This window comes from Lepus europaeus, chromosome 16 (genome assembly GCF_033115175.1).
Source record: "Lepus europaeus isolate LE1 chromosome 16, mLepTim1.pri, whole genome shotgun sequence".
NCBI lineage: Eukaryota > Metazoa > Chordata > Mammalia > Lagomorpha > Leporidae > Lepus > Lepus europaeus.
This window is the reverse complement of record NC_084842.1, coordinates 74058078-74084752: the sequence shown is the minus strand read 5'-3', so window position 1 is coordinate 74084752 and position 26675 is coordinate 74058078. Positions and strand designations below refer to the sequence as shown.

General features: G+C 42.4%; 1 protein-coding gene across 1 annotated transcript in view; it reads right to left on the bottom strand.

Moving 5' to 3' along the window:
• ADGRA3 (adhesion G protein-coupled receptor A3) overlaps positions 1-26675 on the bottom strand; it is a 136962-nt gene that overhangs the window by 43757 nt on the left and 66530 nt on the right. The window contains exons 5-10 of the mRNA XM_062213349.1: positions 25987-26058; positions 23650-23810; positions 19084-19297; positions 14384-14548; positions 9042-9243; positions 6085-6240 (exon numbers count right to left, since the gene is read on the bottom strand). Of these exons, the coding sequence (XP_062069333.1) occupies positions 6085-6240; positions 9042-9243; positions 14384-14548; positions 19084-19297; positions 23650-23810; positions 25987-26058 (970 nt within the window). The remainder of the gene's footprint in view (positions 1-6084; positions 6241-9041; positions 9244-14383; positions 14549-19083; positions 19298-23649; positions 23811-25986; positions 26059-26675) is intronic.

Below are 26675 nucleotides of genomic sequence, written 5' to 3'. Positions count from 1 at the left end.
GCAGGTTTCTGCTGAGGTCTGACTGTGATGATCCTCACAACTCAGGGCAGACTAAGGCTCAGACGTCCTGGTAAAGGAGGAGTACAGAGAAGGAAGAGGATGTGGATGCGGAGCTGGGCAATGTGTGGGAAAAGCAGGGACAGGAGGTGGGAACAGCACGGCCTGCAGTAATTACTGCAGCTAGTCTCCACTTCCTTACAGAGAGGATTTGCGGTAGCTTACCAAAAAGCAAAACTAAAAAGGTCATTCTTCTTTAATCAACAGGCTACAAATACAGAGAGAACATAGACTGCAGAGAAAAAAGAGGCATAAGTTGAAAAATATGTGTTGCTGCTGTGACTGGGGAAAAACTGATTCTGGATGCGTTTCCAGTGGAGGCACAGACAACCTTAGCCTCACAATGCCAAGGAGAGCATTTCCCCAGGGCAGGCCAAGCAGCTGCTGTCACAACTCCCTCGAACACGTGAGGTGCACTACTCATGACAGGCACAACTTCAAGGGCAACCTCCACGACTCCTTCAGAACTAGCGGAAACGCTTCTGGCCTAGGATTCTCTCCAACACTTCCAAGGAAGACAATTTTGTTTTCTTTTCAGGATTACAACAGTGAGCTGCATTTTCCCTCTCTGGAAGTAGGGAAGACTGGTCAACTCTCCCGCAAAAAGTGAGCAATACAAAAAGGAAAAGACAGCTTTGCAAATGCATTGCAGAGCTGTAAGCAAACAGACCCCTCCAGAGGCCAACAGCAAAACACCAACAAGGAGGCTGAACCCTGGTGGCCGGGAGCTGGCTTCCAATCCAGGCCTGAGTAGAAGACCTCCCCTGACTCTTAAAAAACTGAGAACCAGGGGAGTGGCAGCCCCAGCAGCAGTGCTGACCAGCACTGTCCAGGCCACACAGAGGGGAACAGCAGGGAAGTGGGCCGGTCTTGATGTAAGAGGAGGCTAAAAAAAAAAATTCTTTTCTGACAATTTGTGAACCCAAGTCGACCTCCTGAAGGACTGGGGTCAAAGTTCACATCACTTTTGGGTTCTCATAAACCTCAAAGTAAGAATTACATCAGCATCCCCACCCTGGGTTTTCCCGGGGCAGTGGCAGGAACAAGCACTTATCATACCTAATGGCAGTTTAGACCACTTTCAATGCCTCCAATACTGCTCTGCACGTCCTCACCACTGTACAAAGACAGAGCAATAACTCTGATACAGGAACAGATAAAACAATGATTATTTGCTGGGGACACAAGTCTCTGTCTAGGAAATCCTAGCTAACCAACCACAAAACGATATGAATGAATTCAGTGAGGTAACCAGAGATAAGGTCCACATTTTTAAGAAACCATAACCAAGGAAAATTGAATATAAACTACATTTTTGATGACATTAAAAACTTATACTTAGTTCGGGTCACAACTTCTAAAGTCCTTTTTTTTATAGAAAATTGTGAATGAAAGATAGGGTTTGCTTTTAAATGTTCCAGCACTGAGAATGAAAGAAGGTAGGGATAAAGCAAATAAGCACACAGGCCAGCGTTGAGGCATAGCTGGATAAGCCACCACCTGCCATGAAAGCATCCCTTATCCAAGTGCCAATTCCAGTCCAGGCTACTCCACTTCCCATCCAGCTTCCTCCTCGCAAGCCTATGAAAGCAGTAGATGATGGGCCCAAGTGCTTGGGCCCCCACCACCCATACTGGAGACCTGGATGGAGTTCCAGGCTCCTAACTTCCTGCCTGGCCCAGAGCTGGCTGTTGTGGCCATCTGAGGGTGGGCAGTGGATAGAAGATCCCTCATTCTCACTCTGTCTCTCCCTCTTGTCTGTAATCTGCCTTTCAAATAAATAAATATTTAAAATAAGTAGCCAAGTAAAACAGATTGGTAAATAAATAAGTAGCCAAGTAAAACTGTTGAAGCTAAGTGAGATATAAATAGGTATTAAAGATTATATTCTTTCTTTTATATTGTTGAAATTTTCCAGTAAAAGGTTCTTGAAAAGTTTTTAAAAAGTTACACAAAGGGTAGACATTTATCATAATCGGTAAGATGCATACATCCCACATCAGAGTACTTGGGTTCAGTAGCCAGCTCCAGCCTCTGATTCCAGCTTCCTATCAATGCAGACCCGAGAAGGCACTGGGTGGGGATCTACCAAACACATGTGAGACCAGGTTTGAGTTCCTGCCTCCTGGCTTCATCCTCAGCTCAGTCCTGGCCACTGCCTGCGTTTAAGAAAAGAACCAGTGGAAGACCTTGCTCTGTATCTCTTTCCCTATCTCTAAACCTTTTAAAGGAAATTTTCTTTAACAAAACAAAACACAAATCTAACCTAAAGGAAAAACAATTAAACACTATAAGGATAGGGAATGGAGATACACAGTAGTTCTTGACAAGGGTAACAGATAAAGTGCCTAGCATCCCCTGGAAACGACTAGAAATGCGGATTTTACAATCCACCTGAGACTCACTGGATCAGAAACAAGGAGGAGGTGGGTGCACAGGAGCGGTCTCCGGCTCTGACCCACCCCGCAGGGGGCTCTGGCAAGTCCAAGTTTGAGAAACTCCAGGAAACCCTCACAAAGCCACGCCCTGAGTTTCTGGAAAGCACTGTCCTGGGGAGCAGACAATGGGCAGTGAACCAGCAGACAAAAGCTCTGTTTGTCTGCCTCAGCCTCTCCAATTTGAAAGAAAAAAGTCCAAGCCCTTAAAGCTCATCATTTATTTTCACTAGAATAAGAACTGGTGAAAACTAAGCCTTGTGGTTTAAGACTCCACAAACTGGACAGGATGTGATTCACTGCCATCACAGGAACACTGCGTCGTTACACTTACACATCCATCACTCAGTCCCTGGCATTTTTCCTCTACCAGTATCTTCACCTATTTATCCCAAATAAGTTCTTCTTGTTTCTAGAGATAGGTATTACTTGACCATACTATATTAACCAGTGTGAAACCGACACCAAACTCCTTCAAACAAAACATTTAGACATGTAACTAAAGCATCTGTAATTTTTTAAAAGGACCTCCTTCTTAGGTTCTGGAATCCTAAGAAAGTTAAATTTCATAACCCTATAAAACTAAAGGCAAGCTTTGCAACTGTTTTTGCAAAACTGTTTCATTTGTATCTTCTCACTTGTATACACAAATGTTTCAAGTCAAACAAGGTAAAAACCATCCTGCTTAAAAGTAAGGGAACGCCTGTGGTCGATGCCTAACTCACGAACACACATCTGCTTTCAGGTCTCAACAAGGCACTCTAAGGACACCACCGTCCACAACTGGCAAGCAGTTCTCTGGGCACTGCACTGCTCTCCACAAGTCGGGTGGAACATAGCAAAAGTCGCTCACATCAAAATCCAGGCAGCACAGGAAGAAGCACACATTATAATCTGACCAAATCTTTTCCAATGCTTACATTCCAGCTGTCATGACAATTATTCTCCTAACTGGAAACATTCCCCTTCCAGAAATGACTACTAATTATGCGGGCAGCCACCCTATGATTATGAGCAACAACGAAGAGCAGTGTTACCAAAATGCCAGACTCCAAAAGGCTTCTCCCAGCGCTAGGAAAACCCCAGGAAGTGGACTGTGGCCCAGAGACACAATCAAGTGGCAGGAAAACCATGGTCTCTGAAGTTCCAATAGCAATGTTGCAATGTTCTCCCACTGTGAAGTTCAATGGCCGGGTGCCTGGTCCCACTGACATACACATCTATCTTCCTGCCTTTAGTGACGATTGCCTGCCACGTTTGGGGCCTCACATACTAGAGACCCGTTTCCAAAATGTGTTACCGAACTGTGAGATACTGAGACATTTCACCTCAAAAATAAATAAATCACTTCCCATGTTGGATCTTTCTCTCCCTTTTTGATTCTATCAGTTAGTATTAGCAGATACTTGTCTTGTTTGTGTGATCTCTTTGACTCTTAGACCTATCAGAGCTATCAATTGTGAGCTGAAATTGATCACTTGGACTAGTGCGATGGCATTGGTACATGCCATCTTGATGGAATTGTGTTGGAATCCCCTGCACATTTCTAACATGGGAAGTGGGATACACAGCAGACTCATAGGATGGCAGATGTCCTAAACAACACTCCGGCCTCAGAATCAGCCCTCAAGGCATTCAGATCTGGCTGAAGAGCCCATGAGAGTATAGCAGGCATGGAAAGCCAAGATATCATGGGAAAAAAAAAAAAAGACCTAAATGAATGATCTCTGTGAGTGAGATCCCAGTGGAAAGAACGGGGCCATCAAAGAAGGAGATACCCTTCTCCGAAGGGAGGAGAGAACCTCCACTTTGACTATGACCCTATCGGAATAAGACCAAAGTCAGCGAACTCTAAAGGCTTCCATAGCCCTGGCAACTCATGACTAGAGCCTAGGGAGATTACTGACGCCATGAACAGGAGTGTCAAATTGTTAAGTCAGCAACAGGAGTCACTGTGTACTTACACCCATGCGGGATCTGTCCCTAATGTGTCGTCTAAAGCCAAGTGATGCTATGACTGGTACTGAAACAGTATTTTTATACTTTGCGTTTCTGTGTGGGCGCAGACTGATGAGGTCTTTGCTAATTATATACTGAAGTGATCTTCTGTATATAAAGAGAATTGGAAATGAAAAAAAAAAAAAAAACAACAAAAAACAACCTGGTGTTAAAATGGAAATGGCATAGAAAATTAATTATTTTGAAAAAAAAAATTATGTGGGATCTCTGTCTTTAATGTGCTGTACATTGCTATTTAATGTTATAATTAGTAATCCAATGGTAGTTTTTTCACTCGATGTTGCTATGGGGGCAAAATGTTGAAACCTTTACCTAATATATACTAAATTGATCTTCTGTATACAAAGAGAATTGAAAATGAATCTTTACATGAATGGAAGGGGAGGGGGAGCGGGAGGGGGGAGGGTTGCGGGCGGGAGGGAAGTTGTGGGAGGGGGGAAGCCATTGTAACCCACAAGCTATACTTTGGAAATTTATATTCATTAAATAAAAGTTTAATAATAAAAAAAAATAAATAAATAAATAAATCAATACATCCTTGCTTAACTGAGTTAGGGAAGCAAAGTATATGCTGTACCTGGTAGCAATATTATTTTAAAGGATCTGAGGTGTCCTACATAAATCACTCACTCTGTTTAGCCCAGCGTGTGCTCCATCACTGGGGAAGCCAGGGCAGCACCACACTACAAGGTCAGGGTCATGTTGCAGAACGTCACTCCGGAATGAAGCCAGGGAGGGTGCCTGAGGCCTGCTTTGAGCCCTGCTTGGACAAATCACTTAATTTTCACTGGCCTTCAGTTTGACTGCTTGACGTAGTTTAACTACTTGATGTAGTTCCTTCTTCCTCTAAAATTCATTTCTGTGCAAGTGTTTGTATCACAGAAGAAACAGGATATATCACGTTCTCCCATACCTCAAAACTTGCAGGCTAACAATACATTGATTCAGCCTCTTAAAAAATATGGAACACATTGTTTACTTGCAGCTCATTCATTCTGAAAAACTGTCACCATCATTTCTTTTTCTCTACAGGTTATTATCCTGACAAGCATGTTGGAGTTTGAATGTGGCCTTGTTAAAATATAAAGTCACTCAATTTTCCAAACTTGTGTATTCCAATCATTTGGAATGTCAAAAAAGTTCCTAAACAGCCTCTTACTTCTCCAGGACATTATAAAACCAATTAGGCAAAGTGCCACAAGACCTGGGTGACATTAAGAAAGATAGGCAGATGGCTGTGTGGACAAGGTCCCCAGAAAGCCCGACAGCAGGCAGCTGGGATGACCCAGCACGGAGGGAGAAGGCTGCTTTCCCACGGGCTGCTCTGCTACATCACAACACCTTCATGTCCAAAAACTGATTGTTCACCTCTACGCCTCTCACCATCAAACAGGTCACTCTCATGGCTGCAGCAGAAGTTTCTCAAATGCAGTCTGGGAAACTAAAAAGCATATTTCCTTCAAAAATAGCCAGCATAAACAAAAATTAGCCAGCGTCAAAATACTCGGCTTCAACGCTACCCCATTACCATTTATTGATACTGTGTGCTAGAAATCTGAACTTAGAAAAATACCTCTTTTGATTTTTCCTCTTTGGTAAATCGTCCAAATTTTTCGATCATTTCAGCCACAAATATAACATCCATCTTGTCGGAAAAGTTGGCTGCCTCCACGGTGTAAGCAAGTAACTGCCGAGCCGTTGCCACAGCGTTTGTGAGATTGAGGGGCATCTATGGAAAAACAAAAAGAGGGGAAGAGAGCACTCAGCAGAATGATCCACAAAATGTTGACAATTTAAGTTTGCATGTCCAAACACTGCGCTGAATTCAAACTCTTTATTTGCTCGTCGTGACTGTTGCTAAATGCTCTCCAAACTTGAGAAAGCTGGAAGGAGTCTTAAAGGACACTAACCAGAGGGAAATCTTCCAAATGTGGGATGAAATACAATGCAGGGAAGCACTGCAGGTGGACGCTGCCCCACATCTCCCTCTCTGTTTATATAAATTCTACACACACCTCAGTACAGGTTGCTTAGTAAAGCCTTTCCCGAGTATTCCAGCTGGGAGCGATCGATACCTCCCCTGGAACTCACACTGACAAGGCTATGGACCAAGTACTGAGCCACTAATCTTTATTGCCACGCACTGCCAGCAATCTTTGACATTTGTTTATCAACTTACACACTGACTTAGCACCAGTCACTGCACAAAGCTTATACCAGGTGCTAAGAAGCAAAAGAAAATGCGTAACACGGAAGCCATCTTCCAGATCCTCACCGTCCGGCAACGGCTTGCAGAGATGCAAGAAGCAAATATTTGAAAGGCACAGAAGCAGTACAAGTAATCTAACGAGTCAGTTTTGAAAAAGGGATTATAAAAGACACCCAAGAAGTGGCTTCCCAAGCAGGCTGTGAGGATGGCTGTGATCTGCCTGGTGGATACAGATGACATATGGCATTCAAACAAAGGCACGCTCTCAGGCTGTGGCTAGAACGAAAAATGCCACAGGCGTAGTGGACAAGCTGCTACCTGAATGGCCAGCAACCATGTGAGTGCTGGTTTGAGTCCCAGCTGCTCAACTTCAGTCCAGCTTCCTGTTAACGTGCCTGATAAAAGCAACAGAAGACAGCCCAAGTACTTGTGACCCAGCCACCCACATGGGAAACCCACACAAAGCTTCTGGCTCTTGGCTGTTACGGCCACTAGGAGAATCAGCAGATGGAAGATCTCTCTGGCTCTCTTTCTCTCCCTTTCTCTCTGTAACTTTGTCTTTCAAATAAATCTTTTTATTTTTAAATTATCTTTTATTCTATTCATGTTATACTTTTGTGGTTTTTTTTTTTTTTAAGATTTTATTTATTTATTTGTGAGGTAGAGTTACAGACAGAGGGAGAGACAGAGAAAAAGGTCTTCCTTCTGCTAGTTCACTCCCTAAATGTCTCAATGGCCAGAGCTGTGCCGACCAGAACCCATGAGCCAGGAGTTTCTTCCAGGTCTCCCACATGGGTGCAGGGGCCCAAGGACTTGGACCATCCTCTACTGCTTTCCCATGCCATGGCAGAGAGCTGGACTGGAAGAGGAGCAGCCGGGACTAGAACTGGCGCCCATATGGGATGCCAGTGCTTCAGGCCAGGGCTTTAACCCACTGCGCCACAGCACCGGCCCCTCAAATAAATCTTATTAAGACAAAAAATGCCACAGTGAGCCTTCAGCACCAGTTAGGACATGATCCCCAAGAAACATAAATCAAGTATTGGGGAGGGCGCTGTGGCATAGCGGGTAAAGCTGCCGCCTGCAATGCCAACATCCCATACAGGCACCAGTTCAAGACCCAGCTGCTCCATTTCCAATCCCGCTCTCTGCTATGGCCTGGGAAAGCAGTAGAAGATGGCCCAAGTTCTTGGGCCCCTGCACCTGTGTGGGAGACCTGGAAGAAGCTCCTGGCTTCAGGCTTCAGACGGGCAGAGCTCAAGCCATTGCAGCCATCTGGGGAGTGAACTAGCGGCTGGAAGACTTCCCTCTCTCTGCTTCTGCTTCTCTGTACTCTGACTTTCAAATAAATAAATAAATCTTAAAAAGAGAGAAAGAGAGAGATAAATCAAGTATAAACACCAAATCCTCATGCAAGCTGAGCATTCCTAATTCAAAAATCCAACGTCCAATATGCTGCCAAATCAGAAGCTTTTATAAAAGATACAACGTTCACTAAGTGTTGAATTTCAGAGCATTTTCAAAGTTGCATTTTTGGATTAGGGATGCTCAATGGCAATGCCTATGCAAATATTCCAAAACCTAAGGCTCCCAAATCTGAAATACCTCTGTAGTGGTTTTTTTACAGAAACATCTCATGTATTTAGGCTTTTCTCAATTAATGTATTTACTCCAGAGGCAGAGACACAGAGGGAAATCTAACTCTCATCAGCCGGTCTACTCCCCATATGCCCACAACAGCCAGGACTGGGCCAGGATGAAGCTGGCACCAGTGAAGTCAAGCAAAGTCTCTCCTACAGGTGGCAGGGACCCAACTACATGAGCTATCACCACTGCATAAGCAGGAAGCTGGGATGAGGACTGGAGCCAGGACTCAAACCCAGGCATTCCAATACAAAATGCAGGTATTCCTGTGGCCCCAGCATGCTCTAGAGGCGCCGGTTCAAGTCCCAGCTACTCTACTTCTGATCCAGCTCTCTACTAATGTGCCTGAGAAAGCAGCAGAAGATGGCCCAAATGCTTGGGCCCTTGTATTCATGTCGAAGACCTGGAAGAAGCTCCTGGCTCCAATCAGTCCAGCTCCAGCCACTGCCACCATTTGTGGAGTGAACCAGTGGATGGAAAATCTCTCTCTCTCTGTCTCTCTCTGTCTCTCTAACTCTAACTTTCAAACAAGTAAGTGAATCTTTAAAATGCAGGTATTGCACACAGCATCTTAACCATCAGGCCAAACACTCACCCCTAAATGAATATCCTACAGAGCTGCTTTGAGCATCGCATTTTAATAGGAACCTGAGTGAGTCTGCAGACCTTCTAGTTACCTGGTTAAACATGTAAAGAACTCTGGTGACATCATTTGCGTACTGGCAGCGAGAATAGTCATCATCTGCCCAAAAGCCACCTCTGTCGCATCTGCGCCAGGCCTTCCTCTCATCCTGTGGGCTCCCAGGGTAGATGCCACTGCCGTGGGTGTTCCGCGTGCACTGCAGATACGCGGTAATGCCAGCCAGCGTCCGCGGCCACCTAGGGTGACACAGACAAAAGGTGTCAGAAAAGCTACATGAAAGAAGTAAATCAAGTACAGCAACTGAAGGCTAAGAAATCAAGGATTAGGACACATCAAGCAAAACCATAGAGCAATTCAAGGAGAAGGAATAAACAAAACTAGTTTTTAAGAATAAAGACCAAAATATTAAAGAAAAAAATTAACCTGGACTAACCTGTCCAGCTGCTTTTTTTTTTAAAGATGTATGTATATACATATGTATGTATGTATGTATGTAAGTAAAAGGCAGAGAGAAGGAGAGAGGTCTTTCATCTACTGGTTTAGTCCCCAAATGGCAGCAACAGCCAGGGCTAGGCCAGGCCAAAGCCAGAGGCCAGGAATTCCTTCCTGGTCTCCCACATAGATGGAGGGGCCCTAGCACCTTGGCCATCATCCACTGCCTTCCCAAGTGGAGGGAAGCTGATCAGAAGCAGAGCAGTCAGGACTTGATTCAGCTCTCCAATATGGGCTGCTAGCATCGTAAGCAGTGGCTTAGTCCACAGGCCTTGAATGTATATTTCAACACCTTAACAGAGTAAAACAATTTTCTAGAATAAATTTCTAAATGCCTCTAAAGATTGCTATGGATAGGAAAATCATACAGTGCCTAGTAAAACAACAAATGGTTTTGTTTGTTTCAATGACTGCCATCTCTGTTGGCTTATGTAACCATTAAATATATAAAGTCAGAATCTTACGTAGTATAAACAGAACCTGATGGTTTATAGAAGAGTTAGCCTATGGGAAGAAAGAAGTCACCATAGCAGGTCCAAGATTGGTATCCCAAGAAAGATCAGCCCTTCAAGTCACGTTTGGGAATCTGACAGCTTGAGGTGCATCCATGGGTAAGGTGCATTAATGGGTAAGGGTGGTTAGGACGGCGGAGTGATTTATGCTGAACCTGCTTTCATCCTGGGGGTCTGGAGTTTTGAGGCATGCCAAGGACAGTGACTCCATGATCATCTCCCAGGAAAAACTCTGGGTGCTGAGTCTCTAATGAGCTTCCCTGGGCAGAAACACTGTATAAAGGTTGCCGCCTTTTTTCCTACTGGAGGGTGTAGGCTCTATGTACATCGCAGTAAGGTATCTCAGTGTGAGAACAACTGTATGCCAAGTCCCATACCTCCCTGCAAATTTCCGACCTTGGACACGGTTATGAAGACCCCACCACCACGGCAACCTCAGTTTGCAGCTGAGTTCTTCAGGGAGAAGCCACTCACAACACCAGTGACCAAACAGCCCAACTGACATGGATTCTCACTGCTGAGTCAGGAGAAAACCTCGTTATCTGGGCCCTAATCTCCAAAACTGGGAATTAAATTGAACACGTTTAATACAAGCTATAGCTGTCAAATAACACAGGAACTACTAAATTACAGTATCAGTCACCCCAAAATAGAACTGATTACTAAAAACTGCATAACAGATCAAGCAATACTAGACTAAATCTTATTAATGCAATGGAAGTTTAAATGTGTAATATCTGAAAGAGTGCTAAATAATTCATTCACTAGTTAAGTATTTAAATTTTTCTTCTATTTTAAAAATGAAAAACACTCAAAAGCTATAAGTAAAATAAAATCCATCATAAACCAAAAACATAATATACTTTAAAGATATGCTACATGTACCAAAATTAACCAGTATTATATATATCACCTTAAAGTGTGCAATACAAATATTATAGATCAATATTTTAACACATATAAAAGATATAGCCGGCCGGCGCCGTGGCTTAACAAGCTAATCCTCTGCCTTGCGGCGCCGGCACACCGGGTTCTAGTCCTGGTTGGGGCACCGGATTCTATCCCGGTTGCCCCTCTTCCAGGCCAGCTCTCTGCTATGGCCCGGGAAGGCAGTGGAGCATGGCCCAAGTCCTTGGGCCTTGCACCCGCATGGGAGACCAGGAGAAGCACCTGGCTCTTGGCTTCGGATCAGCGAGATGCGCCGGCCACAGCGGCCATTGGAAGGTGAACCAACGGCAAAAAGGAAGACCTTTCTCTCTGTCTCTCTCTCTCACTATCCACTCTGCCTGTTTAAAAAAAAAAATGATATAGCCATTGGCAATGCTGATTTCCATATGCTCGTGTCAGGAATATTTAAAAAAAATATCAAAACCAAAAAAAGCAATGAAGAAGAGCTTAGCCAAGGATATTATTATTGGCTCACCTTGAATTTGAAAAATTAACACCAAACAATTTTCTCACTTAAAAGACTGTAGTTATGGGGCCAGCGCTGTGGCGCAGCGGGTTAACAACTTGGCCTGAAGCGCTGGCATCCCATATGGGTGCCAGTTTGAGACCCAGTTGCTCCACTTCCAATCCAGCTCTCTGCTATGGCCTGGGAAAGTAGAAGATGGCCCAGGACCTTGGGCCCCTGCACCGGTGTGGGGCACCCAGAAGAAGCTCCTGGCTCCTGGCTTCGGATCAGCACAGCTCTGGCCATTGAGGCCAACTGGGGAGTGAACCATCGATAGAAGACCTTCCTCTCTCTCTCCTTCTCTGCCTCGCCTCTCTTTGTGTAACTCTGACTTGCAAATAAATAAGTCTTAAAAAAAAAAAAAAGACTGTAGTTATGGGCAATTGTTGTGTAGCAGGTAAAACGGCTGCCTGAGACACCAGCATCTCATATGGGTGCTGATTCAAGTCCTGGCTAAGACACTTCTGACCCAGCTCCCTGCTAATGGCCTGGGAGTAGCAGCAGAAGACACTCCAAGCACTGGGCCACTGCCACTCAAGTGGGAGACCTAGATGAAGCTCCTGGTCCCTGGCTTTAGCTTGGTACCACCCTGGCCATTATGGCCATCTGGGGAGTGAATCAGCAGATGCAAGATCTCGCTCGCTCTCCCTCTCTATGTAACTTTCAAATAAATAAATAAATAAATAAATAAATAAATCTTACAAAACAAAAATAAAAAGGCTAGAGTTACAGCCAGTGGGTAGCAAAAGTATCGTCAGATACAATGTAAACCAGGTGTTAAGCAATCTTTATTTTTTTTGTTTTATTTATTTATTTGACAGAGTTAGACAGTGAGAGAGATAGAGACAGTGAGAGAAAGCTCTTCCTTCCATTGGTTCACTCCCCAAATGGCCACCATGGCCAAAGCTATGCTGAACCGAAGCCAGGAGCCAGGTACTTCTTCCCGGTCTCCAACGCGGGTACAGGGCCCAAGCACTTGGGCCATCCTCCACTGCCTTCTCAGGTCACAGCAGGAGCTGGACTGGAAGAGGAGTAACCGGGACTAGAACCCAGCGCCCATATGAGATGCTGGAGCTGCAGGTGGAGGATTAACCAAGTGAGCCACGGCGCCAGCCCCTTTATGTTGTTTTAAACAGGAAAACAACTATAAACTCATTAAAATATCTGAACATAAAGCACATCAAGTAAATATTAAAATTAAAGATATTTTAAAGGAGCGATGATAGTAAGGAGAGTCTACAAAGTTGTTACTGCTCACAAATTCTACACTTCTGAAAAAAACTTATTCGTCTGTGTATCTTAACACAAAGTCCAACATGTCACCCTTCCCCACCCGCCATGATTTTAACAGCTGGCCATGTTTCAGGCCCCCAAACACTGTCATTCCCCAAAGTACTTCTCGCTTAACTGACAAAAGAACTGAACAGGAGAAGAAAATTAGGTGTGTGTTCCTCCTAATTATGACTTCTATTCAACCAAGAGTTCCAAGTGAGTTAGCAATGCAAACCCTTCACCCATAAAGGAGCCCTTAAGAAACAGAAGGACCATTAATCCATCTGAATTTTGTACTATTTTATTCAAAATGTTTCCCTAGAAAAGTATTTTTTAAAGAAATATTTATATATTTATTTGAATGACAGAGAGACATAAAGAGAGGTCTTCCATCCACTGGTTTACCTGAATAGCCACACTGGCCAGGGCTGGACCAGACTGAAGCCAGGAGGCACAACTCCATCCAGTCTCCCACAGGGTGGCAGGTACATTAGCAGGGAGCTGGACAGAGGCAAAGCAGCCAGGACTCGCCACTCACACACCGGAGGCCAGTATCACAAGCAGTGGCTTAACCTGCTGTGCCACAACACTGACCGCTAAAATAGTATTTCTTAACCTGTACCAAGAAAACCATTTGTTAAAAATGAATCTACTTCTAGAGATATTAAATCAGCAAGTCTTTTTTTAAATCTTTTTAAAATCTCTACACTTGACTCTAAAAGCCATCAATCTAAAAGATATATGAGGTAGATTTTTATTTATTTATTTATTTATTTATTTTTGACAGGCAGCGTGGACAGAGAGAGAGAGAGACAGAGAGAGAAAGGTCTTCCGTTGCCATTGGTTCACCCTCCAATGGCCGCCGCGGCTGGCGCGCTGCGACCGGCGCACCACGCTGATCTGATGGCAGGAGCCAGGTGCTTCTCCTGGTCTCCCATGGGGTGCAGGACCCAAGCATTTAGGACATCCTCCACTGCACTCCCTAGCCACAGCAGAGAGCTGGCCTGGAAGAGGGGCAACTGGGACAGAATCCGGTGCCCCGACCGGGACTAGAACCCTGTGTGCCGGCGCCGCAAGGCGGAGGATTAGCCTAGTGAGCCACGGCGCCGGCCTATGAGGTAGATTTATAAGGACATACATGCATATATGTATATACACATATTTCTCAAATTTTGTTAGTGAGTATAGGAGTTCAATTATGTGTCTCTGAGAATGAAAGAATTGGGGGTAGGACCAGTACTGTGGGACACAGCAGGTTAAGCTTCTGCCTGTGATGCCAGTATCCCTTATTATCATCCGTTCAAGCCTGGGCTGCTTCGCTTCCAGTCCAGCTCTCTGCTAACACTCCTGGGAAAGCAGTGGAGGATGATCCAAGTGTTTGGGCCCCTGCACCCATGTGGGAGACCCAGATGAAGTTCCAGACTCCTGGCTTTGGCCTATCCAGTCCAGGCCATTGCAGCCAGTTGGGGAGTGAAACCATGGATGGAAATTCTCTAACTCTGCGTTTAAAATAAGTAACTCAAAAAAGAAGAAAAGAAGGACGAGAAGGAGAAAGAGGAAGAGGAGGAGGAAGAAGAAAAGGAAGGAGGAGGAGGAGAACTGGAAGCCAATTGGACAAACTTTCCCAGAGCTCCGCATGGCACTGACCTGAAATCACCCTTGTTGTTGACCACCCTCTCTGGAGGACAGTACTGAGCAGAGCTTTCTAATACCACGATATCCACAGTTCTCGTATTGTTCCCACGTTTGGTCTGCACATGACAGCCCCAATTTCCAGTCGATCCAGCCTGAATATTAGAAATGGTTAGGGCACTGCATGAAGAGAGATTTTAAAAGAGAGAAAATATAATTAGGCAAAGGGGCAAACAACACATACAGGCTTGAAACACTCAGCAAATAATGTACATATATCCATTGCGGGCCAGCAATTGTTACATAAAAACAAAACTGACCCTTTCTTTTGAATCCTTCATTGCCAAGTCCAGACAATGATAAGGGCAGCAAAAGAAGTATGAGTAAGCTGTAATGCAACATAGTACAGAGAATTCTCTTAGAAACAGAGAACGTGGTACAGTAGGGAGCAAGGAGCACCCAATGGCAGAAACACCACAGTGCTCTCTAGCAACACTTAGGTTTCCAAGCTACACCTTCCCTCTCGGAGGTTATGAGAACAATACTGAGGCATGAAGATACAAAAATAACATAATGAAGAAATAACTTAAGTAAAATCTTTTGTGAAAAAGGGATTATACTAAAAACAATCAGTTAAATCTCTATAAGATGGAACAGATTACCAAGTTATGCTTTCACAGAAGTTCTCCCTGGAAAGGTATATTTCAGTTTATAAAATAGCTATATTTCTAAATAGCTGACAGTAAATCCCTCTTTCAAGAGTAAGTCACAATTCTCTAATGGAAAATCTATTAAGGAACAAATGTTATAACCTTCAATTAGCTTTTATTTCTCCCAATGACCCACTATCCTTTGCAGTTATGTAGACATAAATGATAATAATAAGACATAAAGCATGTTTCATTTTAATTAATTTATACAATTATGTCTTTAAGTTAATAACACATTTGTCCAGTCTCCTAAATCATCAATGGCCATGACAAAGATGTGAGACTCTGTTGCATTTGAATCATCATTTACTATCTTTACTAAATAAATCAGAAAAACAAATCAATACATCATAATTATTATTTTCAAGATCAAGTGACCAAAGGGGGAAAAAAGAGTTTGACATTAAATTTATTTATTTATTTTTTTGACAGGCAGAGTGGACAGAGAGAGAGAGAGACAGAGAGACAGGTCTTCCTTTGCTGTTGGTTCACCCTCCAATGGCCGCTGCGCTAGCGCACCGCGCTGATCTGAAGCCAGGAGCCAGGTGCTTTTTCCTGGTCTCCCAAGCGGGTGCAGGACCCAAGGACTTGGGCCATCCTCCACTGCCTTCCCGGGCCATAGCAGAGAGCTGGCCTGGAAGGGGGGCAACCGGGACAGAATCCGACGCCCCAACCGGGACTAGAACCCGGTTTGCTGGCGCCACAAGGCGGAGGATTAGCCTAGTGAGCTGTGGTGCAGGCTTTGACATTAAATTTCAATAACCCAGAAAGTTTGCCTAACATTCTACTTTATGTAGCTCTACTGAATGAGCAAGAGAAGTTTAAAACATTTGGCAAAGGAAAGCATTCCTGCATTCAGAGGTTCTCAAACTTCCTCAGTAAAGAATCCTCACCAAGTTTTCCATGGTGTTCCTAATCCAAAAAAATTGCCTTTGGTGGATCTGACTACTAAATTAAATGCCAAAACTGTGTACCTTATCCTAGTAACTTGGTAGCCATTTGAAAAAAGAAAAACACATATAAATTTGAAATAGAATTTTATTTCATTCTTCAATAATGACAACTACTTCCTACTGGGATGTGGATACCTGTTTGATACCTGGCCCATAATCAAACCTCAGACTCAGGACAGAGGAAGACATCCTTATTTCTTGTTCCACAATAATTTTCACACAGTACCCACGGGGGACCCCAGTAACAGCCTGAACCCCAGCATCTTGAAGTCAGATACTCTCAAAGGGGATGTAGCATGATCTAATAATGGTGACGCCGTGACCTATGTGAGCTAGCAGCTGCATGGCCTCCAACACATACTGATTTAGAAGTACCCCTTCAAACTCCTGGAGCACTTCTGTGAATTCACGGTGCTACCCCAGGGCACTTAAGCTTCCCCTTCAGGAACTACAGCCCTACTGCATTCTGCAAACCTCTCTGGGCACAGCTTTTACAATGCCTTCAGTGGTCGGAAAGCAATCACTGGAATCAGACTTCGAGTCCTTTCAAGGTAGCAGACTTGAAGACATAAGGAAAAAGAAGCCATTCCAATTTCACCTCTAAGAACACTACAACCAGTGGGGCTCTTTCTGATGCAGGATCAAGGACATGAGGAGACCAACAAGGAATCAAGAAGCATCCCACATTACCCGATTCAAAAATAGTATGCTTTCTTCTATAATTCTTGATTAGTCTAGGGTGACTGTGGTTAAATTACTTCTGAGTCTGGTGAGAAAGATTTTCCCTTGACTCAAATATCCCTACCAGCAAAAATGTTGCGCTAATTTGTTATCCTTAGAATTATTTTTTTGTACTGTAAGAATGTAGACTAACTTAAGTAATAAATACACAAATAGACTAATAATCTACTAACTTTATAGTTGCACAACTTAAGAATTCTCAAAATAATCAAATCTTTTATCCAGAATGGCTCCTTATTTTTAAAGCTTTATTGTTGTATTATATGTGAGTTATTTTCTTTATATAATGAACAGTTTAATGTGTATAGTCTGGTGAGTTTTGACATACATACATACATATGCCATGGGATTATAAGCCCAGTGAAGTTGGTATAACAAAGAATATATCAACTCTAACAATCTTATCCCCTGTGATGGGAATTCTGCTTCCAGTAATGGCCAAGAAGCTCATATATAAACCATCATTCCTACAGTTAACCATTATAAACTGTGGGAAAATTAAAAAGTGACAACTGTGTGAACACAAGAAGAATGATCAAAAGCAGGCAGGAACTGAAGGCCATTGTCACCAGGAAGAAGAGAGTGGCACAGAGGAGCAAACACAGAAAGGATGTGCAATGGCTTCTACCTAAAGGCAGGTCCCCTCAAATAGCAACTCACAGTCTTGAAGAGAGCAGCAGGAAGGAGCCTGGCTAGGACTCCCATCTACTAGACCCATGCAGGTCTCTCCTTGACCCATGAACGACGCACACAGGGAAGATACTAAGGTTTCAGCGGTTGCCTAACAGAGGACACAGAGCTGGGAGTGGAGCTCAGACAAGCTAACTACTTGACCAAATACACATCCGCTCTCTTCGGGGGGACTGTAAGCAAACTCAGAGACAGGGGTCAGCAAATCCGTTCTTCAAGGGCCAGACAGGAAGTATTAAGGATGTTATGTAGGTGTTTACATAAACATCTGAAATGCAGTCATTTGTCCTTCGTTCACGGGCTCAGTGGGCCAGACACGGCCCACAGAATATACTTTCCCAATTCTGCAGCGAATCAGTCATAATGTCCAGGATGTATCTCAACGTTATGACACAAATAAACCATGGTTTTTTTAAAAAACATGAAAATGTACACCATATTCAAGGGAAGTACTCAGTATTGATGACCTCTAAGTGACCCAGATGCTGGAATTAGCAGGCAAACTTTTAAAAGCGCTCACTCTAAATATTTTAAGACATAAATGAAAACATGCTTCTAATAAACAGGCAGGAAGTCTCAGAAGAGAAATTACAGAGTACTTGACCACAGAAATTTCCAAAATTGAATCTCAATTCAGAGACTCTTCAGTTTCTCAGCAGTGTGGGGAGGTGGGGTGTACTTAAGAAAGGAAAAAGAAATTTGGTGCCTATAGGTAACGATTTTGCAAAAAAAAAAAAAATATATATATATATATATATTTGGAGAGTGACAGTATCATATACATTCTAGCTTTTTTTTCCTTGTTTTATTTTAAAAAGCTCATTTGAATTAACTCTTCCATTACTCACACTAATCCATGGAATTTATAGTTCAGACTTATAATAGTTTATACCAGTAGGTGGGAGAAGAAATATTTCAAAATTGAGCATTAATCATAAGATAAAACAATGAAAATCAAGAGATTCCTAAAAAAGATAACAGAGCTTAGCAGCAAGAAACGTTTACAGAGCAAGAAACTGACAGTTTAAAATTTTTCTCCTAGAACTTTAAACACAAAGGTCCCAGTTTTTTTAGTGGTTTCCTTTTATATCAAGCTTTTTCTTCCAAAAGGGAATGGGATGACAGCTATTTTAGAAAATAAATAACAACCAGGAAATGGAAATATGAATTGTTTGCAAAAATATTAATGCACAGGCCGGCGCCGTGGCTCACTAGGCTAATCCTCCGCCTTGCGGCGCCGGCACACCACGTTCTAGTCCCAGTCGGGGCGCCGGTTCTGTCCCGGCAGCCCCTCTTCCAGGCCAGCTCTCTGCTGTGGCCAGGGAGTGCAGTGGAGGATGGCTCAAGTGCTTGGGCCCTGCACCCCATGGGAGACCAGGATAGGCACCTGGCTCCTGCCATCGGATCGGCGCGGTGCGCCGGCCGCAGCGCGCCAGCCGCGGCGGCCATTGGAGGGTGAACCAACGGCAAAGGAAGACCTTTCTCTCTGTCTCTCTCTCTCACTGTCCACTCTGCCTGTCAAAAAATTTAAAAAAAAAATTAATGCACATTCCAACTAAATGCTGCAATTCTTAAAGGACAGAGGAAATCCACAGACACAAGTCTTCATCTGTAAGTTTACCTTGCAATCAAGGAGCAGTTGTGAATCATGTTCTTTTCAACAAAGATACCTTGCGATTCATCAGTTTCCACTATGCGCCCGTCCTGATACCACAGCACCTGCATGTCCTGGTCAATGTAGGAGGCCATGCACTGGAAGGGAAGACTGTCTCCTTCAAACACCACCTGACGATGAGATGGACTCATGTAGAAGGAGGGCAACTCCAGGGGAGGATCTGCAGACGCAAAACCAGGAGTCATTAACACATATGCCACTGGGTTCACGCTGCCTAGGTACCAAAAGCTATGAAATTCTAGGTAAAATGATGACAGGAGAAAAACACATCTCTTTCAGTACCCAGTATCTCACGCTAGCACCAACAAGGCTATTCTAGAAATACACAAACAGGTCATCACAAATGAAGACAAAGCACATCACACTCCGCTGGGATCTTCAGAGCTGTTCCTTTGTGGTGGTTTCATAAAACTGTCAGATGACCACAGGAGCAAACTACAAGAACAAGCTGTAGTATAACACTTACATCTGGAGACCTGAACTGCTGACAAGTAAATACTGATATTTACAAACTGAAAATACATATTGGAGACTATATTACCTTTGACTCAAACACTGGTTTCTGGCTGTAAATGTAACGCATATTCAGTGCAGAAAGTTCAAAACATTTAAAGAAAGTTTTTTTTTAATCCCATAGATTACAATCATTTTGGTTTTAAAGATTTTATTTATTTATTTGAGAGGCAGAGTTACAGACAAAGAGAGGGAGAGACAAAGGTCTTTTATCTGTTGGTTCACTCCCCATATGGCTGCAAAGGCAGGAGCTGGCCAATCTGAAGCCAGGAGCCAGAAGCCTCCTCCGGGTCTCCCAAGGGGGTGCAGGGATCCAAGCACTTGGGCTATCTTCCACTGCCTTCCCAAGATAGAGCAGAGAGCTGGATCAGAAGAGGAGCAATGAGGACACAAACCAGCACCAATATGGAATGCCGGTGCCGCAGGTGGAAGCTTAGCCTATTATGCCACAGCACTGACCCCTAAAATCACTTTTTAAAAGATGACAGTTTCAAGGTGGCATAGCCAGTTAAGCCATCACCTGAGAAGCCAGCATCCCATATGGGCGCAGGTTCAAGTCCCAGCTGCTCCACTTCTGATCCAGCTGCATGCTAACCTGCCTGGAAAAGCAGCAGAAGATGACCCAAGTGTTTGGGTCCCTGAACTCGCATGGGAGACCCAGATGAAGCTCCTGGTTCATGGCTTCAACAGAGCCCAGCCCCAGCCATTGCAGCCATTTGGGTAGTGCATACCTTGACTTCTCTCAATCTCTTTCTCTCCTCCTCTCTCTCTTTCATTCTCTCTCTTTCATTCTCTTTCTCTCTCTCACTTCTGCATTTTAAATAAGCAAATAAAAATCTTAAAATAAATAAATGGTGACATTTTCCATCCAGTTAGAAAAATCAAAGGGAGATTCTAAACATATGTGTGAAAAGGTACACGAATATCATTGGTTCATCGAAAACCTTTAAAATACTTTCATTTGTCTAACATAACAATTCTACTTTTAGGAGAAATATATTCTAAAGAATAACAGCAAACATGCAAAAATGCACATAAATAAATTTATCACTTCATTACTTATGGAGAATTATTAACAAGCTAAATATGCATTAATAATAAGTGCTAAATTATAGCTGTATCTACATAATGGATTGGTATATATAAGTTTTACATTATTTAAATGTTCTTTTAGACTGCAATGATATTTTTGTCAAAATACAGGAAAAAGATGCAGAAGATAACACACCCATGGCCTATAATAATTATATTTGAATGATAAGAATATAAATATGGACTTTATTTCTTTGCTCTTTTGAAAATTTGTTTTCTTTTTATTTATTTATTTTTTTAATTTTTTAACCTTTTATTTAATGAATATAAATTTCCAAAGTACAGCCTATGGACTACAATGGCTTCCCCCCCATAACTTGCCTCCCACCCGCAACTCTCCCCTTTCCCATTCCCTCTCCCCTTCCATTCACATCAAGATTCATTTTCAATTCTCTTTATATACAGAAGATCAGTTTAGTATATATTAAGTAAAGATTTCAACAGTTTGCACCCACATAGCAACACAAAGTGAAAAATACTGTTTGAGTACTAGTTATAGCATTAAATCACAATGTACAGCACATTAAGGACAGAGATCCTACATGAGGAGTAAGTGCACAGTGACTCCTGTTGTTGACTTCACAAATTGACACTCTTGTTTATGGCATCAGTAATCCCCCTAGGCTCTTATCACAAGTTGCCAAGGCTATGGAAACCTTTTGAGTTCACGAACTCTGATTATATTTAGACAGGATCATAGTCAAAGTGGAAGTTCTGTCCTCCCTTCAGAGAAAGGTACCTCCTTCTTTGATGACCTGTTCTTTCCACTGGGATCTCACAGGTGGAGATCGTTCATTTAGGTCTTTTTTTTTTTTTTTTTGCCAGAGTATCTTGGCTTTCCATGCCTATAATACTCTCATGGGCTCTTCAGCAGATCCGCATGCCTTAAGGGCTGATTCTGAGGCCAGAGTGCTATTTAGGACATCTGCCATTCTATGAGTCTGCTGTGTATCTCACTTCCCATGTTGGATCGTTCTCTCCCTTTTTGATTCTATCAGTTAGTATTAGCAGGCACTAGTCTTGTTTATGTGATCCCTTTGGCTCTTAGTCCTATCATTATGATCAATTGTGAACAGAAATTGATCACTTGGACTAGTGAGATGGCATTGGTACATGCCACCTTGATGGGATTGAATTGGAATCCCCTGGTATGTTTCTAACTCTACCGTTTGGGGCAAGTCAGCTTAAGCATGTTCCAAATTGCACATCTCTTCCCTCTCTTATTCCCACTCTTATATTTAACAGCAATCACTTTTCTGTTAAGTTTCAACACTTAAGAATAACTGTGTATTGATTATAGTATTCAACCAAAAGTATTAAGTAGAACAAACAAAAAAATACTAAGAGGGATAACGTATTAAGTTGCTCATCAACAGTCAGGGCAAGGGCTGATCAAGTCACCGTTTCTCTTAGTGTCCATTTCACTTTAACAGGTTTCCTTTTTGGTGCTCGGTTAGTTGTCACTAATCAGGGAGAATATATGATATTTGTCCCTTTGGGACTGGCTTATTTCACTCAGCATAATGTTTTCCAAATTCCTAACAGGGATCATTTTTCAGTTAAAATTTAAACTCCTAAGAATAATTGTGTGTTAATTACAGAGTTCAACCACTACTACTAGAACAAAAAAAAATACTAAAATGGATAAAGTATTACATTGTACATCAACAGTCAGCACAAGAGCTGATCAAGTCACTGTTTCTCATAGTGTCCATTTCACTTCAACAGGTTTCCCCTTTGGTGCTCAGTTAATTGTCGCCGATCAGGGAAAACATATCTCTTCACAAATACTAATTTTCTTAATAAGTAGATTTTGTTTGTGAAACAATAATAATGATGATAGAGCAGACATTGTGGTACAGTGGGTTTAAACCACTGCTTGGGATGTCTACATCCCATATTGGAGTGCTGGTTCAAGCCCTAGCTGCTCCACTTCAAAATCAGCTTCCTGCTAATTCATCCCATAAGACAGCAGATGGCTGAATGCTAGGGCCACCCACGTGGGAGACCTCAATGGAGTTCTAGGCTCCTGGCTTCACTGTGGTCCAATCTTGGATGTTACAGGCATTTGGGAGTAAATCAGTGGATGACAGAAATCTGTCTCTCTCCTCTCTGTTGCTCCATGTAAATGAACACAAATATATTTTTAAAATAATTATTATGATGATAATAAACAGAAAAGAAAAAAACCTGTTTTATTTCCAAACAAAAGACAACCAGGATCTCCCTATACAATCTTAAGGATGATTTTCAGTTTATGGGACTTTTTTTCCCATTTAACACATAGTAAATGAGTAACTTCCCTTGATTCTTGATCTAATCCTCAAAATCATTATTGTCAACAGTTTTATAGTACTTCATTGAAAGGATGTAAGAAGCAATTAAAACAATCTCGTCTTTGAGAATTTAGGGAAAGGGGAAATATAACATCTAAAGATCGACATACGTAGCTGATCACTTGCTGAAATTCACTCCATGATACAGAATTTCCGGATCTAACTGTATCAGCCCTTTGAAAACACGGACATACTGCTGAACTACACTTCAGAAAAAGATGCTTCAGTTCACACTCCCAGCAAACAGTACTAATACTCCGAGATTTTCTCTCTATCAACAGATTCCTAATTTGCCACCAAACAGAAAACATCTATGCTGCTTTTTAAACTGGTTTTCAATCCAGAAAGCTGCTCAGAGCCTGCAAGCAGTGGCCTTTAAAGATCAACAGAAACAATAATGCTCTCTCATCCACCTGCCTTGATGATTAGCATAAACTAAATACCATCAGATCCACAAGGATTAATGACTATACTTCACTCAGCTCCATCAGGCAAGTTTAGTTTATCAAGAAAAGCACAGCAGCAAGGCAAAACAGGGCAAACGCTTTCTCTGTTTTGGTTTCTTCCTTACCGCACGTCAACAGCTCCTGCTTCACACCTGTGACTGGCTGGGCCTGCAGCGACTTAGGATAAACACACCTGGTGTCCCGCACGGTGACGTTCCTCTCCTTTACCCAGCGATGCATCCACAGTATGTTACAATCGCACAGAAGGTACTCAGTCTGAAACTCCCTGTTAGCACACAAATCCAAATTAGAGAGTACAGGAAATAAAATGAAACTACAAGCACAACGCTGCCCACCTTCACCATGACTGTGACATACACCGTCAACTTGATGGTCTACCTTCCAATACTCCGTCATGCAGAGTGCAGGACCCCTATCTGCTCCCTCCTGACTGTGGGACTCAGTGTTTGACGCTGGTATAGAAACAAAAACTATTCGTCAGATGTCCCTCTTCTACATAACCAGCTCCTTATCCCAAGATTCTACAACATGAAACCCCCATCCCTTTTGTCTTTCAAGCTTCTATCCACTCATCACGAAGCACATGCAGTTAATAATGGAGTTTGCAGTCTTCCCTAGCTTTACAGCGCCACTGGCATATTCTAAGCCAAAATGGCTACAAATTCTCTCTGTTGCTTTTGGCACTGAAATAACAGCAACCTCGGACTGCCTGTTCTACATACATGATTAGATTGCAAGTTCCAGACACTTTTCTGCTCTGTATCCAGTGACACTATAGATACTTACAAATTTAAAGGAAAAAGACATTATGGGCATTTACAAACTTAATGGACAAAGATTCAACAAATCAAAAATATTTTTAAAAAATCTATATTTGATAAGAAAGAAAACAGAGGATTATTTTTCTATAGGGCCAATGGCTTTATAATCTGATACTTGGATGTAAGAAATTAAAAAAAAAAAGGATATATAGAGCTTGTATATCCACACACTAATCTTCAATACTCTTTTCACTATAAGCACTACTCATATGCCACACATTACAGCAAATCCAGCTCATAAAAATAAATACAAGATACTGCTCCCAGTCGACATGGAAGATACTATATAAGGGGAGCAAAAGAGTATGTAGTAAGTTCTACAGAAACAAAGCCAAAGTGTGCAAAGAGAGAACTTATGCATGCTGCTGACACGGACAGTGCACTGGCACAAACAAGGGCAGGGCAGGAGAGGACAGAAGGGAGGAGAAGAGAAAAAAATAATGGGATGGCGTACAGCTCGGTGGAAACAAACTGTAAAACAATACCCAAGTGACTACTAAGCACTACCTTCTGGTCAGTTCCTAACACCAGCAGGTAAAAGTACTTGCAATTTGCCCTTTTTTTTTTTTTTTTTTTTTTTTTGCATGCCAGATTAGCTTTGTAGTCTTTTATTTCTTAAACTACACAGCCATGGCTGACTTGAGCCCAGTAAATATACCACAAGGAAATGTGTCCACTGAGAAGCAGCCTCCTGGGTAAGTGCACAGTGGCACCACAAAGACCAGGCAGAGTCTGATCCAGCGTTGAGCGGTGGAGTGCACACAGGTGCCCGCCCTGGGGCTGGATGGGACGCTGTGAGCTCATCTCTGTGAAAGCTTGCAGAGCAGATTAAATGACAGGATGAGAAAAAAGCAGGAACAGAGGGGAGGAGGCAGGCAGCAGAGCAGAAGCATCTGGGAGAGACAAAACCTTTCCCTGGGAAAGAGAGACACGCAATCCCCTAAATTATATACCATGAAAATTTGAAAAACATTATTTGGAACTGTAATTCCAATAGCAATTACCGTAACTTATAGGTTGCCATACGGCAAAGTTTATCTGGGAATGCAGTTACTTTCAGAAAGTAACTCCTGTGCAATTTCTCAGTTGCCGCAACTGTGTATGGAGGAAAAGTCAATCAATATGGAAGCTGAGAAATGAATGAATGAAGAACTTCTGGTGCCTTCCTGAAGAAGGCGTTTTCCATAAACAGCCCTGGAAATATCGGTCAAAGCCTGGGATTTCTTTTGGAGCACAGGTGACTGGACAAAATTAAATCCCTGAAGTAAAAAATATTCTTAGTTACAAATTCTTTATAGGGAGGGATATTTTATACTTCAGGGACTTAATTAGTCTAACATCAACACATTTTCTGATTTGAAAAGAACAAAAGAGAAACAATTACCAATCTATTTACTCTAAATATAGATTATGTGATATAATATTCTAAGGAGAAAAGGATTGCCTGGTATACAATTGCTATGAATGTTTACTGTATGTTTTCCAGTGTGAATGAGAGCTCTCAAGATTCAAACTTTGACAAATTCACAGGTTTTTCCTCAAGAAGTCTCTTAAATCATACATCTTTAATTTTCAAAACTGAAAATGTTTATCAAAATAATAAAGACAAGTCTTACTTACAAAGACCGTAATGAGCCAAGATAATCAAAAGTTCCTTGAGATAATGAAGAAAACAAATTCCCTGAAAGGTTTCTGGAAAACAGGAAATAATTTTGCTTTTAAAAACACGACAATATAGACCACTTTTTACAATTTCCTATTTTCTGAAGTGCTCTATAATTCTAAATAATGGTATGAAGAATTCACAATGGTGGTTTCGAAGCTGTGAAAGAGAGAGCAGCTAGTAATAATTTCCTCCAGAGCTTACATAAAGCAGTGAACAAACTGCTAAAAACATGGGTGAGCTAAGTCCCATTATACCCCTTTAAGTGCCAAGTTGTCAACTTTACAAACCACCTTAAGTCTCCAGTTTTCAAAGATATTTCAATGACATCATATTTATTTAAAAATTACTATACTGATATATGTGTTGCTCTAGTTAAGTTTTTTTCCTTGTCCTATTTATAGGATGATGGGACATAGTCAGTCAACAGTCAGGTTGGGATACTGTATACCTTATTAGTCTGCCTGGAGTTGAGTCCTAGCTCCAGTTCTAATTCCAGCTAAAGTAAACGCTGAGAGGTAGCAGTGATGGCTCAAGTGGCTGGGTCCCTGCCAGCCAAGTAGGAGAACTGGATTGAGTTTCTGTTTGTGGCTTCAGAATGGCACAACCCCAGACACTGCAGGCGTTTGTGGGAAGAACCAGTAGA